The sequence below is a fragment of the Rhinoderma darwinii genome, chromosome 3, assembly GCF_050947455.1.
Source record: "Rhinoderma darwinii isolate aRhiDar2 chromosome 3, aRhiDar2.hap1, whole genome shotgun sequence".
Taxonomy (NCBI): Eukaryota; Metazoa; Chordata; class Amphibia; order Anura; family Rhinodermatidae; genus Rhinoderma; species Rhinoderma darwinii.
In genome coordinates, this window is record NC_134689.1 from 4,971,503 (window position 1) to 4,995,405 (window position 23,903).

General features: G+C 39.5%; 1 protein-coding gene across 1 annotated transcript in view; it reads left to right on the plus strand.

Moving 5' to 3' along the window:
• LOC142748605 (sodium- and chloride-dependent GABA transporter 2-like) overlaps positions 1-23,698 on the plus strand; it is a 29,302-nt gene extending 5,604 nt beyond the window's left edge. The window contains exons 3-15 of the mRNA XM_075855721.1: positions 111-245; positions 963-1,103; positions 7,882-7,963; positions 8,167-8,299; positions 11,574-11,708; positions 13,449-13,552; positions 14,183-14,307; positions 15,125-15,237; positions 16,433-16,570; positions 17,419-17,521; positions 18,681-18,781; positions 18,865-19,035; positions 20,736-23,698. Coding sequence (XP_075711836.1) covers positions 111-245; positions 963-1,103; positions 7,882-7,963; positions 8,167-8,299; positions 11,574-11,708; positions 13,449-13,552; positions 14,183-14,307; positions 15,125-15,237; positions 16,433-16,570; positions 17,419-17,521; positions 18,681-18,781; positions 18,865-19,035; positions 20,736-20,843 — 1,589 coding nt within the window. The 3' untranslated portion in view covers positions 20,844-23,698. The remainder of the gene's footprint in view (positions 1-110; positions 246-962; positions 1,104-7,881; positions 7,964-8,166; positions 8,300-11,573; positions 11,709-13,448; positions 13,553-14,182; positions 14,308-15,124; positions 15,238-16,432; positions 16,571-17,418; positions 17,522-18,680; positions 18,782-18,864; positions 19,036-20,735) is intronic.
• Positions 23,699-23,903: the final 205 nt, after the last annotated feature.

Genomic DNA, 23,903 nt, shown 5'->3' on the forward strand with positions numbered 1-23,903 from the left:
AGGGTGAAGAACATGGACAGGGTTGCCAGGGTTGAACATCACATCCTCTACATCACTCTTAGTTTTGACAAAAATTTTACATTTATGACCAACTTAATATCTCTATGCAGGAGCCTTCTTTATTCCGTATCTCATCTTCCTCTTCACCTGTGGAATTCCAGTTTTCTTCCTGGAGACAGCACTGGGACAATACACCAGCCAGGGAGGGGTCACATCATGGCGGAAAATCTGCCCCATCTTTGAAGGTTAGTTTGGACAACTCTTCCACTTGTCATCCTCTTGACTTCCAGCAGGGCTGGATTATAGGAAGTGTGCACAGGGCATGTTGCCCCTAGGGTCTCCAACACCCAGGCCAGTTCTTTCGAAACCGCTCTTAAAATCACTAGAGAAGTGATTTTTATTGAGCAATATCAACCTCTTGTGACCATGAGAAGATCAATGACTGCCCATAGTTCGATCTGTAACACTTTGGCTTGCTGGATGCATCTACTCCAAAACGTATCCACTGGAGACCCAACAGTTTGGTATGGCTGTGATGGGTGAATGGACAAAGGGGAAAACCCTTTTGACCTTAGTTGATCTCCCTCGTTGGTAAGGGCTGGATTGTATAAGAAGAAATGCTGGAAACCGGGGCCAGATCAGTGGTCAACTTTGGAGACCTCCAAGGTCCAACTCCTATAAGGGATCATAGATTAATAGGGTAGCAAGACAGTGACCTTATTCAAGTCATAGGGCCACATGTGATATATGAGTGCGAGGGAGGCCAACTGTTGGCCAAGATTAACTTTTTATTTAGGTGGGACTGCATTGCCAGTGTTCTACAACACCAGCTGTCAATGTTCCCTTGTGCTGGGTCACCAAACTGGTAGAATTTACCCCAAATGTAATGATGGGTGAAGAAACAGACTATGTTGCCTATGTGGTCCCCTCTGGTAGTGACTGAACTTCTTCTTTATCTCCAGGCATCGGGTACTCATCTCAAGTCATCGTCATCCTGCTGAACTTCTATTACATCATAGTCCTGGCATGGGCTTTATTTTATCTTTTTAATTCCTTCACATCGGACCTTCCCTGGGCTTCTTGCAACCATTCATGGAACACAGGTATATGGCATTAGTAATAACATAGTCCTAATATTATAGGAGAATAGCAACTACGCTGCTTCCGTAACTGCCATTCATCTCTATGGGAGTTACGGAAACAACATGGCTAGACGAGCTACGCTGCTTTAATAATTTCCGATCATGTAATCAGGAAGTGGCCCGGGAGGCAGCGGGAACCGAGAAAGGTTGAACGGGGTTTAGGGGGCCCCATTCTAGAGATAGGTGCGGGTCCCAGAGGTAGGACCTGCATCTATATGACATTTATTGCATATCCTATAGAAATTTCATAAATCTCCCTCATGGGAAAACCGCTTTTAGTTCTAATCTCCTACATAGAGGGCAGTATTATATCAGTTATATTCTTGTATATAGGAGCAGTATTATAGCAGTTATATTCTTGTATATAGGGGGCAGTATTATAGTAGTTATATTCTTGTATATAGGGGCAGTATTATAGTAGTTATATTCTTGTATATAGGGGGCAGTATTATAGTAGTTATATTCTTGTATATAGGGGGCAGTATTATAGTAGTTATATTCTTGTATATAGGAGGAAGTATTATAGTAGTTATATTCTTGTATATAGGGGCAGTATTATAGTAGTTATATTCTTGTATATAGGGGGCAGTATTATAGTAGTTATATTCTTGTATATAGGGGCAGTATTATAGTAGTTATATTCTTGTATATAGGGGGCAGTATTATAGTAGTTATATTCTTGTATATAGAGGCAGTATTATAGTAGTTATATTCTTGTATATAGGGGCAGTATTATAGTAGTTATTCTTGTATATAGGGGGCAGTATTATAGTAGTTATATTCTTGTATATAGGGGGCAGTATTATAGTAGTTATATTCTTGTATATAGGGGCAGTATTATAGGAGTTATATTCTTGTATATAGGGGGCAGTATTATAGTAGTTATATTCTTGTATATAGGGGGCAGTATTATAGTAGTTATATTCTTGTATATAGGGGCAGTATTATAGGAGTTATATTCTTGTATATAGGGGGCAGTATTATAGTAGTTATATTCTTGTATATAGGGGCAGTATTATAGTAGTTATATTCTTAAATATAGGTGCAGTATTATAGTGGTTATATTCTTGTATATAGGGGCAGTATTATAGTAGTTATATTCTTGTATATAGGAGCAGTATTATAGTAGTTATATTCTTGTATATAGGGAGCAGTATTATAGTAGTTATATTCTTGTATATAGGGGGCAGTATTATAGTAGTTATATTCTTGTATATAGGGGGCAGTATTATAGTAGTTATATTCCTGTATATAGGAGCAGTATTATAGTAGTTATATTCTTGTATATAGGGGCAGTATTATAGTAGTTATATTCTTGTATATAGGGGCAGTATTATAGTAGTTATATTCTTGTATATAGGGGCAGTAATATAGTAGTTATATTCTTGTATATAGGAGGCAGTATTATAGTAGTTATATTCTTGTATATAGGGGGCAGTATTATAGTAGTTATATTCTTGTGTATAGGGGGCACTATTATAGTAGTTATATTCTTGTATATAGGCTCAGTATTATAGTAGTTATATTCTTGTATATAGGGGGCAGTATTATAGTAGTTATATTCTTGTACATAGGAAGCAGTATTATAGTAGTTATATTCTTGTATATAGGGGACAGTATTATAGTAGTTATATTCTTGTATATAGGGAGCAGTATTATAGTAGTTATATTCTTGTATATAGGGGACAGTATTATAGTAGTTATATTCTTGTATATATGAGCAGTATTGTAGTAGTTATATTCTTGTATATAGGAGCAGTATTATAGTAGTTATATTCTTGTATATAGGGGCAGTATTATAGTAGTTATATTCTTGTATATAGGGGCAGTATTATATAGTAGTTATATTATTGTATATAGGAGCAGTATTATAGTAGTTATATTCTTGTATATAGGGGCAGTATTATAGTAGTTATATTCTTGTATATAGGGGCAGTATTATATAGTAGTTATATTATTGTATATAGGAGCAGTATTATAGTAGTTATATTCTTGTGTATAGGGGGCACTATTATAGTAGTTATATTCTTGTATATAGGCTCAGTATTATAGTAGTTATAGTCTTGTCTGTAGGAACAGTATTATAGTAGTTATATTCCTGTATATAGGAGCAGTATTATAGTAGTTATATTCTTGTATATAGGGAGTAGTATTATAATAGTTATATTCTTTTATATAGGAGCAGTATTATAGTAGTTATATTCTTGTATATAGGGGGCAATATTATAGTAGTTATATTCTTGTATATAGGAGCAGTATTATAGTAGTTATATTCTTGTATATAGGAGCAGTATTATAGTAGTAATATTCTTGTATTTAGGAGCAGTATTATAGTAGTTATATTCTTGTATATAGGAGCAGTATTATAGTATTTATATTCTTGAATATAGGGGCAGTATTATAGTGGTTATATTCTTGTATATAGGGGGAAGTATTATAGTAGTTTTTATTCTTGTATATAGGAGCAGTATTATAGTAGTTATATTCTTGTATATAGGGGCAATATTATAGTAGTTATATTCTTGTATATAGGAGCAGTATTATAGTAGTTATATTCTTGTATATAGGAGCAGTATTATAGTAGTAATATTCTTGTATTTAGGAGCAGTATTATAGTAGTTATATTCTTGTATATAGGGGCAGTATTATAGTAGTTATATTCTTGTATATAGGGGCAGTATTATAGTGGTTATATTCTTGTATATAGGGAACAGTATTATAGTAGTTATTTTCTTATATGTAGGAACAGTATTATAGTAGTTATATTCCTGTATATAGGAGCAGTATTATAGTAGTTATATTCTTGTATATAGGGAGCAGTATTATAGTAGTTATATTCTTGTATATAGGGGGCAGTATTATAGTAGTTATATTCCTGTATATAGGAGCAGTATTATAGTAGTTATATTCTTGTATATAGGAGGCAGTATTATAGTAGTTATATTCTTGTATATAGGGGCAGTATTATAGTAGTTATATTCTTGTATATAGGGGCAGTATTATAGTAGTTATATTCTTGTATATAGGGGCAGCAATATAGTAGTTATATTCTTGTATATAGGAGGAAGTATTATAGTAGTTATATTCTTGTATATAGGGGGCAGTATTATAGTAGTTATATTCTTGTGTATAGGGGGCACTATTATAGTAGTTATATTCTTGTATATAGGCTCAGTATTATAGTAGTTATATTCTTGTATATAGGGGGCAGTATTATAGTAGTTATATTCTTGTACATAGGAAGCAGTATTATAGTAGTTATATTCTTGTATATAGGGGAGCAGTATTATAGTAGTTATATTCTTGTATATAGGGGACAGTATTATAGTAGTTATATTCTTGTATATATGAGCAGTATTGTAGTAGTTATATTCTTGTATATAGGAGCAGTATTATAGTAGTTATATTCTTTTATATAGGAGGCAGTATTATAGTAGTTATATTCTTGTATATAGGGGCAGTATTATAGTAGTTATATTCTTGTATATAGGGGCAGTATTATATAGTAGTTATATTATTGTATATAGGAGCAGTATTATAGTAGTTATATTCTTGTGTATAGGGGGCACTATTATAGTAGTTATATTCTTGTATATAGGCTCAGTATTATAGTAGTTATAGTCTTGTCTGTAGGAACAGTATTATAGTAATTATATTCCTGTATATAGGAGCAGTATTATAGTAGTTATATTCTTGTATATAGGGGGCAATATTATAGTAGTTATATTCTTGTATATAGGGGGCAATATTATAGTAGTTATAATCTTGTATATAGGGGCAGTATTATAGTAGTTATATTCTTGTATATAGGGAGGTGTATTATAATAGTTATATTCTTTTATATAGGAGCAGTATTATAGTAGTTATATTCTTGTATATAGGGGCAGTATTATAGTAGTTATATTCTTGTATATAGGAGCAGTATTATAGTAGTTATATTCTTGTATATAGGAGCAGTATTATAGTAGTAATATTCTTGTATTTAGGAGCAGTATTATAGTAGTTATATTCTTGTATATAGGAGCAGTATTATAGTATTTATATTCTTGTATATAGGGGCAGTATTATAGTAGTTATATTCTTGTATATAGGAGCAGTATTATAGTAGTTATATTCTTGTATATAGGAGCAGTATTATAGTAGTAATATTCTTGTATTTAGGAGCAGTATTATAGTAGTTATATTCTTGTATATAGGAGCAGTATTATAGTATTTATATTCTTGTATATAGGGGCAGTATTATAGTGGTTATATTCTTGTATATAGGGGGAAGTATTATAGTAGTTTTTATTCTTGTATATAGGAGCAGTATTATAGTAGTTATATTCTTGTATATAGGGGCAGTATTATAGTAGTTATATTCTTGTATATAGGGGCAGTATTATAGTGGTTATATTCTTGTATATAGGGAACAGTATTATAGTAGTTATTTTCTTTTATGTAGGAACAGTATTATAGTAGTTATATTCCTGTATATAGGAGCAGTATTATAGTAGTTATATTCTTGTATATAGGAGCAGTATTATTATAGTTATATTCCTGTATATAGGGGCAGTATTATAGTAGTTATATTGCTGTATATAGGAGCAGTATTATAGTAGTTATATTCTTGTATATAGGGGCAGTATTATAGTAGTTATATTCTTGTATATAGGAGCAGTATTATAGTAGTTATATTCTTGTATATAGGGGCAGTATTATAGTAGTTCTATTCTTGTATATAGGAGCAGTATTACAGTAGTTATATTCTTGTATATTGGGGGCAGTATTATAGTAGTTATAGTCTTGTATATAGGGGACAGTATTATAGTAGTTATATTCTGTATATAGGAGCAGTATTATAATAGTTATATTCTTGTATATAGGGGCAGTATTATAGTAGTTATATTCTTGTATATAGGGGAAGTTTTATAGTAGTTATATTCTTGTATATAGGAGGCAGTATTATAGTAGTTATTTTCTGGTATATTGGGGCAGTATTATAGTAGTTATATTCTTGTACATAGGGGGCAGTATTATAGTAGTTATATTCTTGTATATAGGGGCAGTATTATAGTAGTTATATTCTTGTATCTAGGGGCAGTATTATAGTAGTTATATTCTTGTATATAGGAGCAGTATTATAGTAGTTATATTCTTGTATATAGGAGGCAGTATTATAGTAGTTATATTCTTGTATATAGGAGCAGTATTATAGTAGTTATATTCTTGTATATAGGGGGCAGTATTATAGTAGTTATATTCTTGTATATAGGGGCAGTATTATAGTAGTTATATTCTTGTATATAGGAGCAGTATTATAGTAGTTATATTCTTGTATATAGGGGGCTGTATTATATTAGTTATATTCTTGTATGTAGGGGCAGTATTATAGTAGTTATATTCTTGTATATAGGGGCAGTATTATAGTAGTTATATTGCTGTATATAGGAGCAGTATTATAGTAGTTATATTCTTGTATATAGGGGCAGTATTATAGTAGTTATATTCTTGTATATAGGAGCAGTATTATAGTAGTTATATTCTTGTATATAGGGGCAGTATTATAGTAGTTCTATTCTTGTATATAGGAGCAGTATTACAGTAGTTATATTCTTGTATATTGGGGGCAGTATTATAGTAGTTATAGTCTTGTATATAGGGGACAGTATTATAGTAGTTATATTCTGTATATAGGAGCAGTATTATAATAGTTATATTCTTGTATATAGGGGCAGTATTATAGTAGTTATATTCTTGTATATAGGGGAAGTTTTATAGTAGTTATATTCTTGTATATAGGAGGCAGTATTATAGTAGTTATTTTCTGGTATATTGGGGCAGTATTATAGTAGTTATATTCTTGTACATAGGGGGCAGTATTATAGTAGTTATATTCTTGTATATAGGGGCAGTATTATAGTAGTTATATTCTTGTATCTAGGGGCAGTATTATAGTAGTTATATTCTTGTATATAGGAGCAGTATTATAGTAGTTATATTCTTGTATATAGGAGGCAGTATTATAGTAGTTATATTCTTGTATATAGGAGCAGTATTATAGTAGTTATATTCTTGTATATAGGGGGCAGTATTATAGTAGTTATATTCTTGTATATAGGGGCAGTATTATAGTAGTTATATTCTTGTATATAGGAGCAGTATTATAGTAGTTATATTCTTGTATATAGGGGGCTGTATTATATTAGTTATATTCTTGTATGTAGGGGCAGTATTATAGTAGTTATATTCTTGTATATAGGGAGCAGTATTATAGTAGTTATATTCTTGTATATAGGAGCAGTATTATAGTAGTTATATTCTTGTATATAGGAGCAGTATTATAGTAGTTATATTCTTGTATATAGGAGCAGTATTATAGTAGTTATATTCTTGTATATAGGGGGCTGTATTATATTAGTTATATTCTTGTATGTAGGGGCAGTATTATAGTAGTTATATTCTTGTATATAGGAGGCAGTATTATAGTAGTTATATTCTTGTATATAGGGGGCAGTATTATAGTAGTTATATTCTTGTATACATGAGGCAGTATTATAGTAGTTATATTCTTGTATATAGGGGCAGTATTATAGTAGTTATATTCTTGTATATAGGAGCAGTATTATATTAGTTATAGTCTTGTATATAGGAGCAGTATTATAGTAGTTATATTCTTGTACATAGGGGGCAGTATTATAGTAGTTATATTTCTGTACATACATTATCTCCTCTTATGTTGTCACTTTTGTTTCATCAGAGAACTGCATAGATTTCCACAAGAGTAACAGTACTTACAACATGACCGCAAACGGAACATCCAGCGTCATCGAGTTTTGGGAGTAAGTTGTAGGCTAATATTTCCAGATCATTCTGAATCACTTCAGTATTGTAGAGTGAGCTTCTCCGGGATCTTCCCCCATCCTCGCCCTGATAAATACTGGGTTCACATGAAGAAACATTCTTACTACGTTTATCAGGACTTTCTTCTGATTTATAAGAATAAATTCCACACAAACCGAGTAAATACCTATTTTCACTCCAGGAGGCGAGTACTTAACATATCCGATGGCATTGATCAGATTGGGAGTTTGCGTTGGGAGCTCGCTCTGTGTCTTCTACTGGCCTGGATCATCTGTTACTTCTGTATCTGGAAGGGGGTTAAATCAACAGGGAAGGTAAGTGCATTTTCTTTTAACTATACCAGGGTTCAGCAACCTTCGGCACTCCAGCTGTTGTGAAACTACAACCCCCAGCATGCCCTGACAGCCAGGGGCGTAGCTAAAACCTTATGGGCCCTGGTGCAAGAATTCAGCTTGGGCCCCCCTACCGCTCCCCAAAACCACCAGACATCTGTGCACGCCTATGCCCAGTGGCCTTTCCCGACAGACCCCCATCATACAGTATAATGCCCTCCATAGTTGCCACATACAGTATAATGCCCCCATAGCTGCCCCATACAGTAAAATGCCCTCTATAGCTGCCACATACAGTATAATGCCCCATAGCTGCCACATACAGTATAATGCCCCATAGCTGCCACATACAGTATAATGTCCTCCATAGCTGCCACATACAGTATAATGCCCCCATAGCTGCCACATACAGTATAATGCCCCATAGCTGCCACATACAGTATAATGTCCTCCATAGCTGCCACATACAGTATAATGCCGTCCATAGCTGCCACATACAGTATAATGCCCCCATAGCTGCCACATACAGTATAATGCCCCATAGCTGCCCCATACAGTAAAATGCCCTCTATAGCTGCCACATACAGTATAATGCCCCATAGCTGCCACATACAGTATAATGCCCCATAGCTGCCACATACAGTATAATGTCCTCCATAGCTGCCACATACAGTATAATGCCGTCGATAGCTGCCACATACAGTATAATGCCCCATAGCTGCCACATACAGTATAATGTCCTCCATAGCTGCCACATACAGTATAAAGCCCCATAGCTGCCACATACAGTATAATGTCCTCCATAGCTGCCACATACAGTATAATGCCGTCCATAGCTGCCAAATACAGTATAATGCCGTCCATAGCTGTCACAGTATAATGCCCTCCATAGCTGCCACATACAGTATAATGCCCCCCTAGCTGCCACATACAGTATAATGCCCTCCATAGCTGCCACATACAGTATAATGCCCACATAGCTGCCACATACACTATAATGCCCCATAGCTGCCCAATACAGTATAATGCCCTCCATAGCTGCCACATACAGTAAAATGCCCTCTATAGCTGCCACATACAGTATAATGCCCTCCATAGCTGCCACGTACAGTATAATGCCCCCATAGCTGCCACGTACAGTATAATGCCCCCATAGCTGCCACATACAGTATAATGTCCTCCATAGCTGCCACATACAGTATAATGCCCACATAGCTGCCACATACACTATAATGCCCCATAGCTGCCCAATACAGTATAATGCCCTCCATAGCTGTCACATACAGTAAAATGCCCTCTATAGCTGCCACATACAGTATATTGTCCTCCATAGCTGCCACATACAGTATAATGCCCCCATAGCTGCCACATACAGTATAATGCCGTCCATAGCTGCCACATACAGTATAATGCCCCCTAGCTGCCACATACAGTATAATGCCGTCGATAGCTGCCACATACAGTATAATGCCGTCGATAGCTGCCACATACAGTATAATGCCCTCCATAGCTGCCACATACAGTATAATGCCCATATAGCTGCCACATACACTATAATGCTGTCCATAGCTGTCACATACAGTATAATGCCCTCCATAGCTGCCACATACAGTATAATGCCCTCCATAGCTGCCACATACAGTATAATGCCCCCATAGCTGCCACATACACTATAATGCCCCATAGCTGCCCAATACAGTATAATGCCCTCCATAGCTTCCACGTACAGTATAATGCCCCCATAGCTGCCACGTACAGTATAATGCCCCCATAGCTGCCACATACAGTATAATGCCGTCCATAGCTGTCACATGCAGTATAATGTCCTCCATAGCTGCCACATACACTATAATGCCCCATAGCTGCCCAATACAGTATAATGCCCTCCATAGCTGTCACATACAGTAAAATGCCCTCTATAGCTGCCACATACAGTATAATGTCCTCCATAGCTGCCACATACAGTATAATGCCCCCATAACTGCCCTCCACACAGTATAATGCCCACATAGCTGCCACATACAGTATAATGTCCTCCATAGCAGCCACATGCAGTATAATGCCCACATAGCTGCCACATACACTATAATGCCCCATAGCTGCCCAATACAGTATAATGCCCCCATAAATGCCACATACAGTATAATGCCCCCATATCTGCCCCATACAGTAGAATGCCCCCCATACATTATAATGTCATAGATAGCTGCCACATACAGTATAATGCCCCCCATACAGTATAATGCCCCCATAGCTGTCCCATAAAGTATAATGCCCCCCATACAGTATAATGCCCCCCATAGCTGCCACTATATTAGCCCCCCTCCCATACCCAGTATAATGCCCCCATATTTACCAAATAGAAAAATAATAACATAATTACTTACCTATCCCCGTTCCCACGACGTGTGGAGGAGATCCTTCTCCTCCTCTGCACTGTGCTGTGAGTGACTCAGCACAGACAGGCGCGATGACGTCACTACATGGTGCCGGAGGACGCAGATACAGGTGGAAGCGGGACCAGCGCCGTCAGCGCTCTGTGGCAATGGGGGCCCCGACCGTTGCGACCCCTATAGCTACACCACTGCTGACAGTCAAAGGCTTTAGTATTCTATAAAAAGGCTGTTTGGGCATGCTGGGAATTGTAGTTTCACAACAGCTGGAGTGCTAAAAGTTGCCATGCCTTTCATTTTTATCCAACAGGGGTATACTGCCAAGTTGGGCATATTGATATCTGAGGGCCCATAAGCCGAGGGGATCATAGGTTCCCTTCCATACCACCTAGACCCAGCAGAGGACCGCCACGTAAAGCTTTTGACGCAGCAGGTTGATTCACTGAACAATGCACATGAAAAACGAATTACATATAAATTTATCAAATCATAAAGACATGAGGTTAAAAACCACTAATACTAAAAATGAAAGAGCCACGAGACTCTGTAGAGCACCTGGTCCTGCGTTTCTATCATTGATGTAATGATGTCCGACCCACGTATCTCAGAAGGCTCTACAGAGGCCAAGGCTAATGACCCTCCATGAATTGTATCTTCTAACCTATAGATGGAACTCCCCTTTAAGTGAACAGACGTGTTGTGACATAACTAGTCCCAACCCAGGAGCTCAGGAACTAGACACTTTGTCCACCCCTGTATTGGATCATCTAGATCCACGTTAACGGCCCCGAAAAAGCACCAGAAATGTTACAAAACTGTAAATATCGAATTTGATTTTGATTTATTTTTATTTTTCCCTTCAGGTGGTGTATTTTACAGCAACTTTTCCCTACTTGATGCTGATAGTTTTGCTCATTCGAGGGGTCTCATTACCCGGCGCTCTGCAAGGCATTAAGTTCTACCTGTACCCAGACCTCAGCCGGCTTCAGGACCCACAGGTGATTAAAGATGTCACAGCTTGAGGCAGATATCACCTACTAAAGCTGGACATAGATGAATAATATTTCACAAGATACATCTGCAAATCATGATTAACGATAATTGTTACTCCAGTAGTCGTGAAAAGTTAGAAAAATTTTGGGTGGAGTTGCCCTTTAATTCTTAACATTTATTGCTACAGTCAAGCTTGAGAATAGTAAACTGGCTAAAAGCATAAGATTGTTGTTTCCGAACCATCAAACCAGTTGACATAGCCTTAGGGCTCATTCGCACGAACGTGAATCTCGACCCATGTATTTTAATGGGGCCGTTCACACGACCGTTTCAACAGAGCATGTGAAGGGTCCGTGAAAAAATAGGACATGTCCTATTTTACTGCATCTCACGCATCCCTCCATAGACTGTAGTCTGTGGAGGATCCATGTCTACGCGTCCCACACGGGTCCACCTCAGACGTGCAAAATGGCTGTTTTTTATGTCCGTGGTGGGCTACGTTCGTGTGAATTCAGCCTAAGAGTGCTGTCAGGCATGAGTTTGTCAACAGATCCTAATGATCGGTGGGATCCACTCACAAGAATCTCATTCTTTACGACCTGGTAATACTAGCTAAAGGGGCGGGGTTGTGACAACCCCTCATTGATATGCATGAAGAGGAGAATGGGTCTCACTAATTAGAGAGGGAAACCCTATAATCCTTTAGTGTCCTGTAAATGCTTGGTTGGTTTTAAAATAGGCACAGCCAATCTATAGGAGCATCCGGTATTTTTGGAGGAGTTACCCTTTAGGGTGACATCTATCCCAATTACATAAGGTAAGACCGAATGGCAGACGTGGCATACTGTGCCTGGCAGATTCCTCTCTTGCTCTCATGACCGTCACGGGTCTGGTGGACCAAAGCCAAATACCACAATGCTACAGACCAGTCGAGTAATTGACTTGTGATAATTACTTTTTGAGGTCTTTGCTATGTTACATTCACTTTTCAACACTTTTTTTAAGTCGTCTGATGGCGCCTTTGCAGCATTATGACGGGGGGAGTACACAAAGACGGGTGTCACTATTCCCATATTCACACAAATCTGAGCCCAGTAGGGGCTGCTTCATAATGAAAAACATTCTCCAGGTCAAGTAAAACCCAGAAGCAGAGCTGACCGGAGCCAACAATTCTGAAATATTTCATAGATTTTTTATTACAATTTTTAATGTTTTGCTTTGATTTATTTTCGCTTATTTTTAAAAAAAAATTTACAAAAAAAGTTGGAAAAATAATCTAAAAAGGAGCAGCATATTAAAACAATTCTAAAGAATCATGTGATATAAAGGGACAGAACTCTATTGAATATGCTCTGCAGAAGTTAAGATTACAAGGGGTATGAACCTGAGGGATAGTCATTGGCATGCCAGCCATGGAAGCGGACTATGCTCTTGTTATGGGGCCCAAGACCTTTGTATAGTCTGGTGCTGAACTGGTGTTCGGACCAAATTACTGCTTGTATGACTGGCGTTTTAGTACTGCACCCTCCTCCAGTACTCAATGACCTCCTCCCACTGCTGATCCTGGTGGGAGCGCATGGAAAAAAAAAATGAATGTTGCATTTATACAAAATAAAAAAAAAACCACAAGAATAAGTGGCAATCTGCAATGTCGTTCTACATAGAATCACTTAGGGACGTGGCGAACAGATGTGCCCTGTATCAACTGATCTTATATTTGCCATTCACCAGACTGTCCTCGGCAGGTCTGGATGGACGCTGGGACGCAGATCTTTTTTTCCTACGCCATTTGCTTGGGATGTCTGACCGCACTTGGAAGCTACAATCAATATCACAATAACTGCTACAGGTATTTATAAGATAAAATGTACACTGGTGCTTTAAGTGGGAGGAGTCAGCATTTATGGTTGATATATATATATATATATATATATATATATATATATATATATATATATACTACCATTCACATAGTCAAACACACGGCAGCCAATGTAAATGTTCATGACAGGATGATAGGGTAAGAAACAATTGTCTCTTAAAAGTGTATTCTGGCCTAAAACATTTATCACCTATCCAATGTATTGGTGTATAAATGTTTTAGGGTTGAATACCCCTTTAATCAAGAGCAGGGGGCCTTAACACATTGTCCGTAAAGTCATATACCACAGAGCTGATGTCAGAAATTGAATTGCTTCATAATACAAAAACGTGAGCACATCATATACTTTTATTTCAACTAGCTGTATATATTGAAAAAAAATGGCATTAACCATAGATATTTTTTAAAATCAACTCTATAATGCCTAATCCAATAGGCCGGACATCAAAACCTTAAGGAAAGCGGGACTGCTTAGACAATTAGAATTATATATCATCTGGCGGTCTCGACAGGATACTTCCCGCCGAGACCGCCACATTTGTTAGGTGACCTGTATAGTAGGGGGTGAAGATTTCTCTTTTTCTCACATTCTGGCAGAGATTGCGTTGCTTTATGCTTTCTGAATAGCGGCACAAGTTTTGTGGCTGGATTCGCCATTTTCTCCATCTTGGGTTTTATGGCAGAAGAACAAGGGGTACTAATATCGGAGGTGGCAGAATCTGGTGAGTTGATTAACATTTCTGGTTTTTACTTTGAGTCTATAAGTAGAAGTTGTATGTTCCCGGCATGAATTCTGCTACTTCTAATAAGAAAAACTTTTGCCTTTAAGAAATAAATAACAGATTATTTATCTCCTACAGAATGAAATCGAATTAACTGGTTGATGACACATGACATGTATACTCGTTGCACTTGCTGTGCCCGTGCGATCAGCACGACGAGTACTCTCATCATAATGCTGCTTCGTCCTGCTGCTCACGGCGGGCATACATGTCATGTCTGATCTCCGTTGTTAACCCCTTGAAGGCCACTATCAAAGCTGATGCAGCTAAATATAAGTCCAAAAACATAAAATAATATATACATATTTAGTATCGGCATGACTGTAACCACCTGAACCGCAAATTTATAGCATCGTTTATGATTATCGGTGTATGCTGTAAATAAAAACTGCAACAGGACTGTTTTTTTCTGCATATTTTCCAAAATAAAAATTAATATATATTAAACAATATTGTAAGGTACCAAAAAAATGGCACCCACATAAAGTACAACTCGTCCCACAAAAAAAAGTCTCATAAAGCTACGTCGAACAAAAAATAAAAAAGTTATGAACGCCGAGATGCAAAGAGGAAAAAAAATCAAGAAATTGTTCTGGTCCTCAAGGCCAAAATTGGCCTGCCCTTAAGGGGTTAATGAGACTAAAATTAAATACATTGGACTTCCCCTTTAAGGTAAGATTTACGGTTTTGATGACACACTCAGACTCATAGGCAGTGGAATCTAGATAAGATTACCTTCCATTATTTTGTCTTCCAGGTCCAGGCTTAGCTTTTATTGCCTACCCTCGAGCTGTGTCTATGATGCCATTTTCTCCCCTTTGGGCTTGTTTCTTCTTCATCATGGTCATTCTTCTGGGTCTGGACAGTCAGGTACCAATGTATAAATTATTAAATGTTTGCATCTTTAAAGGCTATGTCCACCTTCATATCCACATTTTTATTATCCAGATGCATCTAAAAAAAGCAACTTTGCAAAAGGTCTTTCATAAAAATGTCCTATTGTTTTGTTTTATACAGACTGATGTGTCTCCATGGTAACAGACAACAAACAAACAAACCCTTTGTAGTCATACTTCCTTACATCTTTCCCCTTCCTTTATGACTTCATACATTCGGTAGGTCAGCAAGAAGAAGGGGACAGATGGAAGAGAGTAGGACTGCAGGATCAGACTACATGGGAACTTGTTGTCTGTTACCATGGAGACGCATAGGCTTGCATAGGAGCTGTAGAAACTAAAGGAAAGGATTTATTAATCAAGACCTATTGTAATGATGGGGATAAGGAAACAGACAAGTGAGCCCTAATCTACCCGCCACTCAGTCCCTGCCTACTTGCAACGACCCGCCCTAGGCGACGGGGTACAACTGGGCGACGGTCCCTACGCTCAATAAGTGCCCGACAGACAAACAGACAAGGGTACACAGAAGCAAGGGAAAAGGGGCAGTTGCCCACGGCAACACCACGAGCAACAAGAGTGGTGAACGAGCCGAGTCAAACCAGGAGTGTACGAGGTACCAAACGCAGAGCAGGAGAGTAGTCAGTAAGCCAGGGTCGATATGAAGCAGGGACAAATGGATAAAGAAGCTGCAGCAGGGCCAGGAAACAAAACAAGAATCACAAGCAAGGAGGAACAGGAAAGGCAGGTATAAATAGACAGAGGGCGGGAGCTAGCTCCGTCTGGCCAGGCTGTGATAGGCTCTCCCACTCCTAAGCCTGCCATCCTGAGTGGTGGAAGATGGAGTCAGTCTCACAGACATAGAAGCAGGTGCAGGCTGATTACCTATGGGCGTGGATACAGACGCTGTGCCTGGCAGATCCTTAACACCTATTGCAAAGTTGCTTGCATTTTTTATTCTAAATGCATCCAGACAATAAAAAAAATATCTGTTTGTGAAGGTGAACATAACTTTAAGGCACACTAAACCTAAAGTCGGTAAAAGAGCTGCAAATGTAACCTTCATGTATGTAAGCAAATGTTTGTGGAGGTTCTCACATATGCAATGACCTCCTTAGATATGGACTACACTGACATGTTTTCCGTTGTTTGGTTGGTCTTTTCCTCAGTTTGTATGTGTGGAGAGTCTGGTCACCTCTTTGGTTGACATGTATCCAAGTACCTTTCGTAAGAAGAACCGCCGCGAGCTGCTTATCCTGGTTGTCTGCATCTTCTCCTTCCTCATTGGGCTTGTCATGCTGACGGAGGTATGAAATCCAGCAGCAGAATATGATGAGGCAGATTTAATATTATTCTTGCGCCATAATTCTGGCCTAAGTTGCGCCCTTTTTTTTTTTTTTATTTTTGTTTTGTGCAAATCAGAGAAATTTAGAACTGATTTTGTTCCAAAATGAACAGATATTTGCGCCTTACTAGACTCGTCTCAAAAGTGTCTCGAAATGGGGGCATGGCTTAAGAAAACCTTTTAAATTCTTAAAATTTGCTCTCCTGTACAACCAATATTGTCGTAAACTAAGTGAACCAAGAGATGGTATAAGGAAGAAGAAAGTGTCTAACATCTCTGGCAAGATTAATCGTACAGCGTGCACCACTTTGATAAATTTGGCGCATCTTCTAACTGCCTGGTCTAAGTTTACGCTGTCTAAATCCGAGACAGCATTAGTAAATCTGCCACGATGGTTTTCAAACAGGTAGTAGAATTTCGGACATAGAGAGAGGAGAAGGAGCACCATAGCTAAATGTGTTTCCCCCTCCTGGTGTTGGTGCATGCCCCCATCCACCAGGCATGGGGTATCTCCTACTGGTTCACCACCAAGCTTTCCATTTATTGTGGGAGATAAGGGCAAGGTGAACATCAAGGTTTGTTTCCATTGAGGTGCCTAAGGTAAGCCACCTGTGGAATGGGGGATTGGCTCAACCTGAGCTGGAGCCCGCTATTGAATTTACCGAAGAGCATCCAGTGGATCGGTCTCTAATGATTGACATCCTGGAGCATCATGACTGTATCATCCCTCGTTGTGATATGGAAAGAGAACATTACCTTGGATCAGTATCTTCCAAACAATCCTCACACTTATATTGTTGTATCCACCAGGGTGGCATGTACGTGTTCCAGCTGTTTGACTATTATGCTGCCAGTGGAATGTGCCTGCTGTTTGTCGCCATCTTTGAGACCCTCTGCATTGGTTGGGTATATGGTGAGTGGCATTAGTTTCAGGACATTATTATAATGGTGCAGGAACCCAGCGATACTTGCGAGTGCCTGCTCCCTGCATTGATAGTATACTCTGTGTGAGATAGCTCTTACATTAAAGGGGTATTCCGGTTACAACAAGTTACCCCCTATCCTTAGGGTAGGAGGTAACTTGCTGATCGGTGGTTGTGCTACAGTTGGGACCCCCACCGTTTACGAGAACGGAGGTCCCGTATCCCTCGGTTGAACCAAGTGGCAGGTCACTCATGCGCGCTGCCACTCGATTCAATCTCTATGGCAGCATCGGAAATAACCGAGGACAGCATTCCGCTATCTTCAGCCCTCCCATAGAGAAAGAATGGAGTGGCAATGCGCATGAGCGACGTGCCACTTGGTTCAAAAGAGGGGGACGGGACTCCCGTTCTCGTAAACAGGGGGGGGGGACTCAGCTGTCGAACAGCCACCGATTAGCAGTTTTCCCCTTTACCCTACGGATAGGTGGTAACTTGTTGTAACCGGAATACCCCTTTAAGTACCCATTAGTATACCCTCCAATTCTACCAAATTAAGCAGTACAGTACCGGCTCTATATGGCACCTACCACCTCATTTCAGATATTATAACCTTTTTCCTGGTTATGGACTAAAATCTGCTAAGCAGCTTCATTGGGAATAATCTTATTACTGTGCATACTACTTAGAATAAAGCCCTTTGGTACTAGTTGCTTAGCGGTGTACTGCTTCGACTCCCCCCTTTTGCATCAGATTGTGGGTATAAATAGCCGGGGCGTCACATATAGCCTTTGACTGTTCTATAGGATATTCGATGCTGTGGGAAAATTCCAGGAATGGTGAAGATGTCCGGTTGGACAGCTGATTAATTTTTTACGTCACCGATGCAATCTGTTGAACATTGACATTAATGATGTTCAACAGGAATAGAAAAACGTGGTTGCTTTCCTTTAGAAACGGCGCCACACCTGTTCATGGGTTGTGTCTGGTATTGCAGCTCAGCTCCATTGAAGTGAATGGAGCAGAGCTGCAATACCACAAAACCTGTGTACACCGTTTTCGAAGAAGGTCATGTTTTTCTTTTCCCGGACACCCCTCTAATGTAAAAATAATCGGTACAGTGAATTTAATTGGACACTCTTGGTTCTATAGGTGCTGATAACTTCTATGACAACGTGGAGCATATGATTGGCTACAGACCCCTGCCCATCATCAAATACTGCTGGCTCTTCATTACCCCTGCCGTGTGCCTGGTGAGAGTATTATTGATCCGGGAGGGTGGAGCGGCGGTAGTATATATAGGCAGAGCTTTACCTGATGTCTTTTCTTCTACCAGGCCACCTTCATCTTCTCACTTGTGAAATACACTCCTCTTCAGTATAACAAGCGTTATACCTACCCGTGGTGGGGGGACGCTGTCGGCTGGCTGCTAGCGCTGTCGTCTATGATTTGCACCCCACTCTGGGTTTGTTACAAAGTGTCAACAATTAAAGGACCCATCGCAGAGGTAAATTATCGAGGCCTGAAGGGCAACCAAGCAGCATGGGTTATCCATGATTGCTAATCTGTGTCTGACAGTTACGATACATTCTGGTTAGGCCGCGTCTATATGGTCTCTTATGTTGTATGGTGGGTATTCTGTGTCAGTGGAGACATTCATCGAGAGTTAGCGTCTAGCCTTGGCCTAAATGGATGAAGTGTAGTACGAGAAGGGGTTAATGTAGGCATCTCTAGTAGTCTGGTGTGGGGAAGGGGTTAAGGTCAGCATCCCTGGGGGTGTGGGGCCGCATACATTTTCCCCCTTATGCCCCACCCATTTATATAGGACACGCCCCCAAACTGCAGAATTGAAACCACAAAGGGTGTATGACCCTCTTTTTCCCACTCTAAAATTAACACAGACCTCCCCAAACAATTACAGACTCCCTAAACAAATACAAACCCACAGACCAGATCCCCTTAATTAATAGACACCTAAGACCCCCCAAATACAGACACCACACCCACTAAACTAATACAAATCCCAGACTCCCTAAATAAATACAGACCCCAGAACCGATACCTAAACTAATACAGACCTGAGACCATCTAAATAGACCTCAGACCCCCTAAATAAATACAGACCCCAGACCCCTAAAAAAAATACAGACCCCAGACCAGACCCCCTAAACTAATAAAGACCTTAGACCATATCTCCTAAACTAATACAGACTCCAGACCACCTAAATACAGACCCCCAGCCCAGCCCCTCTAAATAAATACAGACCCTCAGACCAGCCCCTCTGAATAAATACAGACCACCAGACCAGACCCCCTAAACAAATACAGACCCCAGACTGGAAGCCCCTAAATAAATACAGACCTTAGACCAGACCTCCAAAACTAATACAGGCCACGGACCAGTCCCTCTAAATAAATACAGAAACTCAGACCAGCCACTTTGAATAAATACAGACCACCAGACCAGACCCTCTAAACAAATACAGACCCCAGACTGGAAGCCCCTAAATAAATACAGACCTTAGACCAGACCTCCAAAACTAATACAGGCCACGGACCAGTCCCTCTAAATAAATACAGAAACTCAGACCAGCCACTTTGAATAAATACAGACCATCAGACCAGACCTCCTAAACAAATACAGACCCCAGACCTGACCCCTAAACAAAACCAGACCCCAGGCTACAAGCCCCTAAATAAATACAGACCTTAGATCAGACCTCTAAAACGAATACAGGCCACAGACCAGTCCCTCTAAATAAATACAGACCCCAGACCAGACCTCATAAACATATACAAACCCCAGACCTAATACCACCTAAATACAGACACCAGACCCCCTAAACAAATACAGACCCCGAGACCAGACCCCCTAAACAAATATAGACCCCAGACTAGAAGCCCCTAAATAAATACAGACCTTAGACTAGACCTCCAAAACTAATACAGGCCACAGACCAGTCCCTCTAAATAAATACAGACCCCAGACCAGACCCCCTAAATAAATACAGACCTTAGAACAGACCACCTAAACTAATACAGACCTAGGACCAAACCCTCTAAATAAATACAGACCATAGACCAGACCCTCTGAACAAATACAGACCCCCAGACTAGACCTCCTGTTGATCTCTCATTGAATTGACCCTTATATGCCGATTCTTCTTAACCTCTTCAGATAATATCTTTCCCCTTTTTATATTTCAGAGGTTTCGGCAGCTGACATGCCCAGACCCAGATCTGCCACAGAAACCTTTACGGGACCACCAGACGCAACCGACGCTTGTATCTCAACTCGATGAATCACAGTGTTAGGACATAGCTATATAAGTGGACATACGTAATTTACACCCACCGGATCTGGAGTGAACCAGTGTCCATACCTTGAGGACCCATGATGGATCACCTGCATATATGACCTTATTAACACCTACATCTGGAAGAGATTTGCGGAGTTTGGAGCAGACACGTGACTCATTGTCATTCCATCCATTTAAGTCCTGTTTTAATTATTTTTGACACAATTTGTCTCGGCAGATCTGGTGACGAATCAATGTCTGGTCTTTGACTATAATGTGCTATGAGATGAGACCAGATGGCATGGCACCTACATTGGTAAGGTGACGTGTGCTGTGATCCCCACCGATAATCTACACAAAGGTTTTCAGCTCTGGGTATAGGGTCGGTTCCCTTCGGTTCTGTGCTTGATGGGGTCCGGTCCTGCGCCTAATCCCCGACCCATTGGTTTCGGACATCGGTGGATGTCTGATTACACGCACCCCCAGTAGTATTATTCTCAGACCCCTAGTTGGCAAGTCGGACGCAGAAAAACCTCTCCAAAAGACCACACCTGGACTAGACCAGATTTTTATGTGATGGATTTTAACTTCCCTTATATCCTTAGTTATATTGTCCCTGTTCTATGGGAGGACCACCGCTCTAAAAGAAAGACCAAATTTCACTATACACCGCGTTCCAAATTATTATGCAAATGTTATTTTTCGCTGATTTTCCTAAATAGTCGATGCAAATGACAGTCGGTATAATCTTCAAGCATCAACCGTTGGAGTATAATGCGAATTTTATTGAACAAATCTCCTAATGATAACAGATGTTTTTTTAGAAGTAAAAAACTCAAAATGCACTGTTTCACATTATTATGCACAAGAGAGATCAAAACATTTTAAAGGTTGTAAAGAGAAGTAAAATGGTAATTTGTTGAATTTGCAGCATCAGGAGGTCATATTTACAGAAATCAAAAGCTCTTTCAATCAAAAAACCCTTAACAGGCCAAGTTACATGTTAACATAGGACCCCTTCTCTGATATCACCTTCACAATTCTTGCATCCATTGAATTTGTGAGTATTTGGACAGTTTCTGCTTGAATATCTTTGCAGGATGTCAGAATCGCCTCCCAGAGCTTCTGTTTTGATGTGAACTGCCTCCCACCCTCATAGATATTCTGCTTGAGGATGCTCCAAAGGTTCTCAATAGGTTGTACCACAGAAGAAAGTGGTCAGTCATAAACTCTACGTACTTTGCAGAGGTCATTTTCACACAATCAGGGACCCTAAAGGGGCCTACCAGCTCTCTCCCCATGATTCCAGCCCAAAACATGACTTCACCACCTCCTTGCTGACGTCGCAGCCTTGTTGGGACATGGTGGCCATTCACCAACCATCCACTACTCCATCCATCTGGACCATCCAGGGTTGCATGGCACTCATCAGTAAACAACACGGTTTGAAAATGAGTCTTCATGTATTTCTGAGCCCACTGCAACCGTTTCTGCTTGTGAGCATTGTTTAGGGGTGGCCGAATAACAGCTTTATGCACACTTGCAAACCTCTGGAGGATCCTACACCTTGAGGTTCGCGGGACTCCAGAGGCACCAGCGGCTTCAAATACCTGTTTGCTGCTTTGCAACGGCATTTTAGCAGCTGCTCTCCTAATCCTATTAATTTGTTTGGCAGAAACCTTCCTCATTATGCCTTTATCTGAACGAACCCATCTATGCTCAGAATCAGCCACAAATCTTTTCACAGTACGATGATTACGCTTAAGTTTTCTTGAAATATCCAATGTTTTCATACCTTGTCCAAGGTATTGCACTATTTCACGCTTTTCGGCAGTAGAGAGATCCTTTTTCTTTCCCATATTGCTTGAAACCTGTGGCCTGCTTAATAATGTGGAACGTCCTTCTTAAAGGGATCCTGTCATCAACATCTTACATGTTAAACTCGCCTGACCCCTCAATGGCCGCAGCTGTCCAGAGCTCATTCCTGTTCTCTTCTTTCCTGAAGTCCTCCTCTGTTGGTAAATATAGTCGTTTAAAATTTTCCCGCCTTTTATGGTAATTATTTTCCCTTCTGGGAAGCAGCTTCTTAACCGCGCCCACTGCCACCACCTGTCCGGCCCTGACTGGCTAAGGAGCTGTCAATCAAAAAGAAGGAGGTGGAGTCCACTCTGAGATGCTGAGGAATGAAAACCTGACTCTTTTCAGATGAAGATTTGACTCTTTTCTGCTCATTTGCATACGGCATGGGACCACTGAAAAACGGAATACTAAAGCTACAGAGCTTACTTAGAACATATTTATAGCTTAGATGACAGTGATTTTTCACCCACTTTCACCAGGTATTGCTGGCTTTATAGCTAAAATGCTGGTGACAGGTTCCCTTTAAGTAGTTTTCCTTTGATTGGGCACACCTGGCAAACTAATTATCACATGTGTCTGAGATTGATTACAATGATCCAAAGAGCCCTAAGACACAATACCATCCATGAGTTTCATTGAAAAACTAATAATTAAATGTTTATGACACTTAAATCCAATGTGCATAATAATTTGGAACACGGTGTAATTTTAACTGGTCGTATCAAAGAGGTATATAAATAACCACTTCAGTAAACCTTAGCAGGGGTTTTAGGGGTGGAAATGTTTACTTCAATACAAACTTGCTATATCGAGATCTCTTTTTGCGGATGCATCACGAGACGTCTTCCTTGGCTTCTCTATCTTCAGATGATTGTTTATAAGACTTCTCGAGTTTTCCATCATCTCAGAGATCCCGGTTCTTGGGTCTTGTCTTCCAATGAATCACACATGAAATTAATTTGCACATTCAAGAAAAAAGAGTGCCAAATGTAATAAAGTAGTTCTGTTGTCCGTGCCGCATGTGGTTAATTTGCAAAGTAAAAAAAACACTCAATTGAAAGTTCATTTTGGAGGTGCAAGATGTGGTAACAGGTTCAGCTGATCATAAATAATAAATGCTCGAACGGTTATGGCGGGTGGGATAAGCGGCTGCCAGACACCGCTAGTGCCGCTTGTTTTGTGGCAATCAATAGGATCGGATAGGTTGAAATCCTAC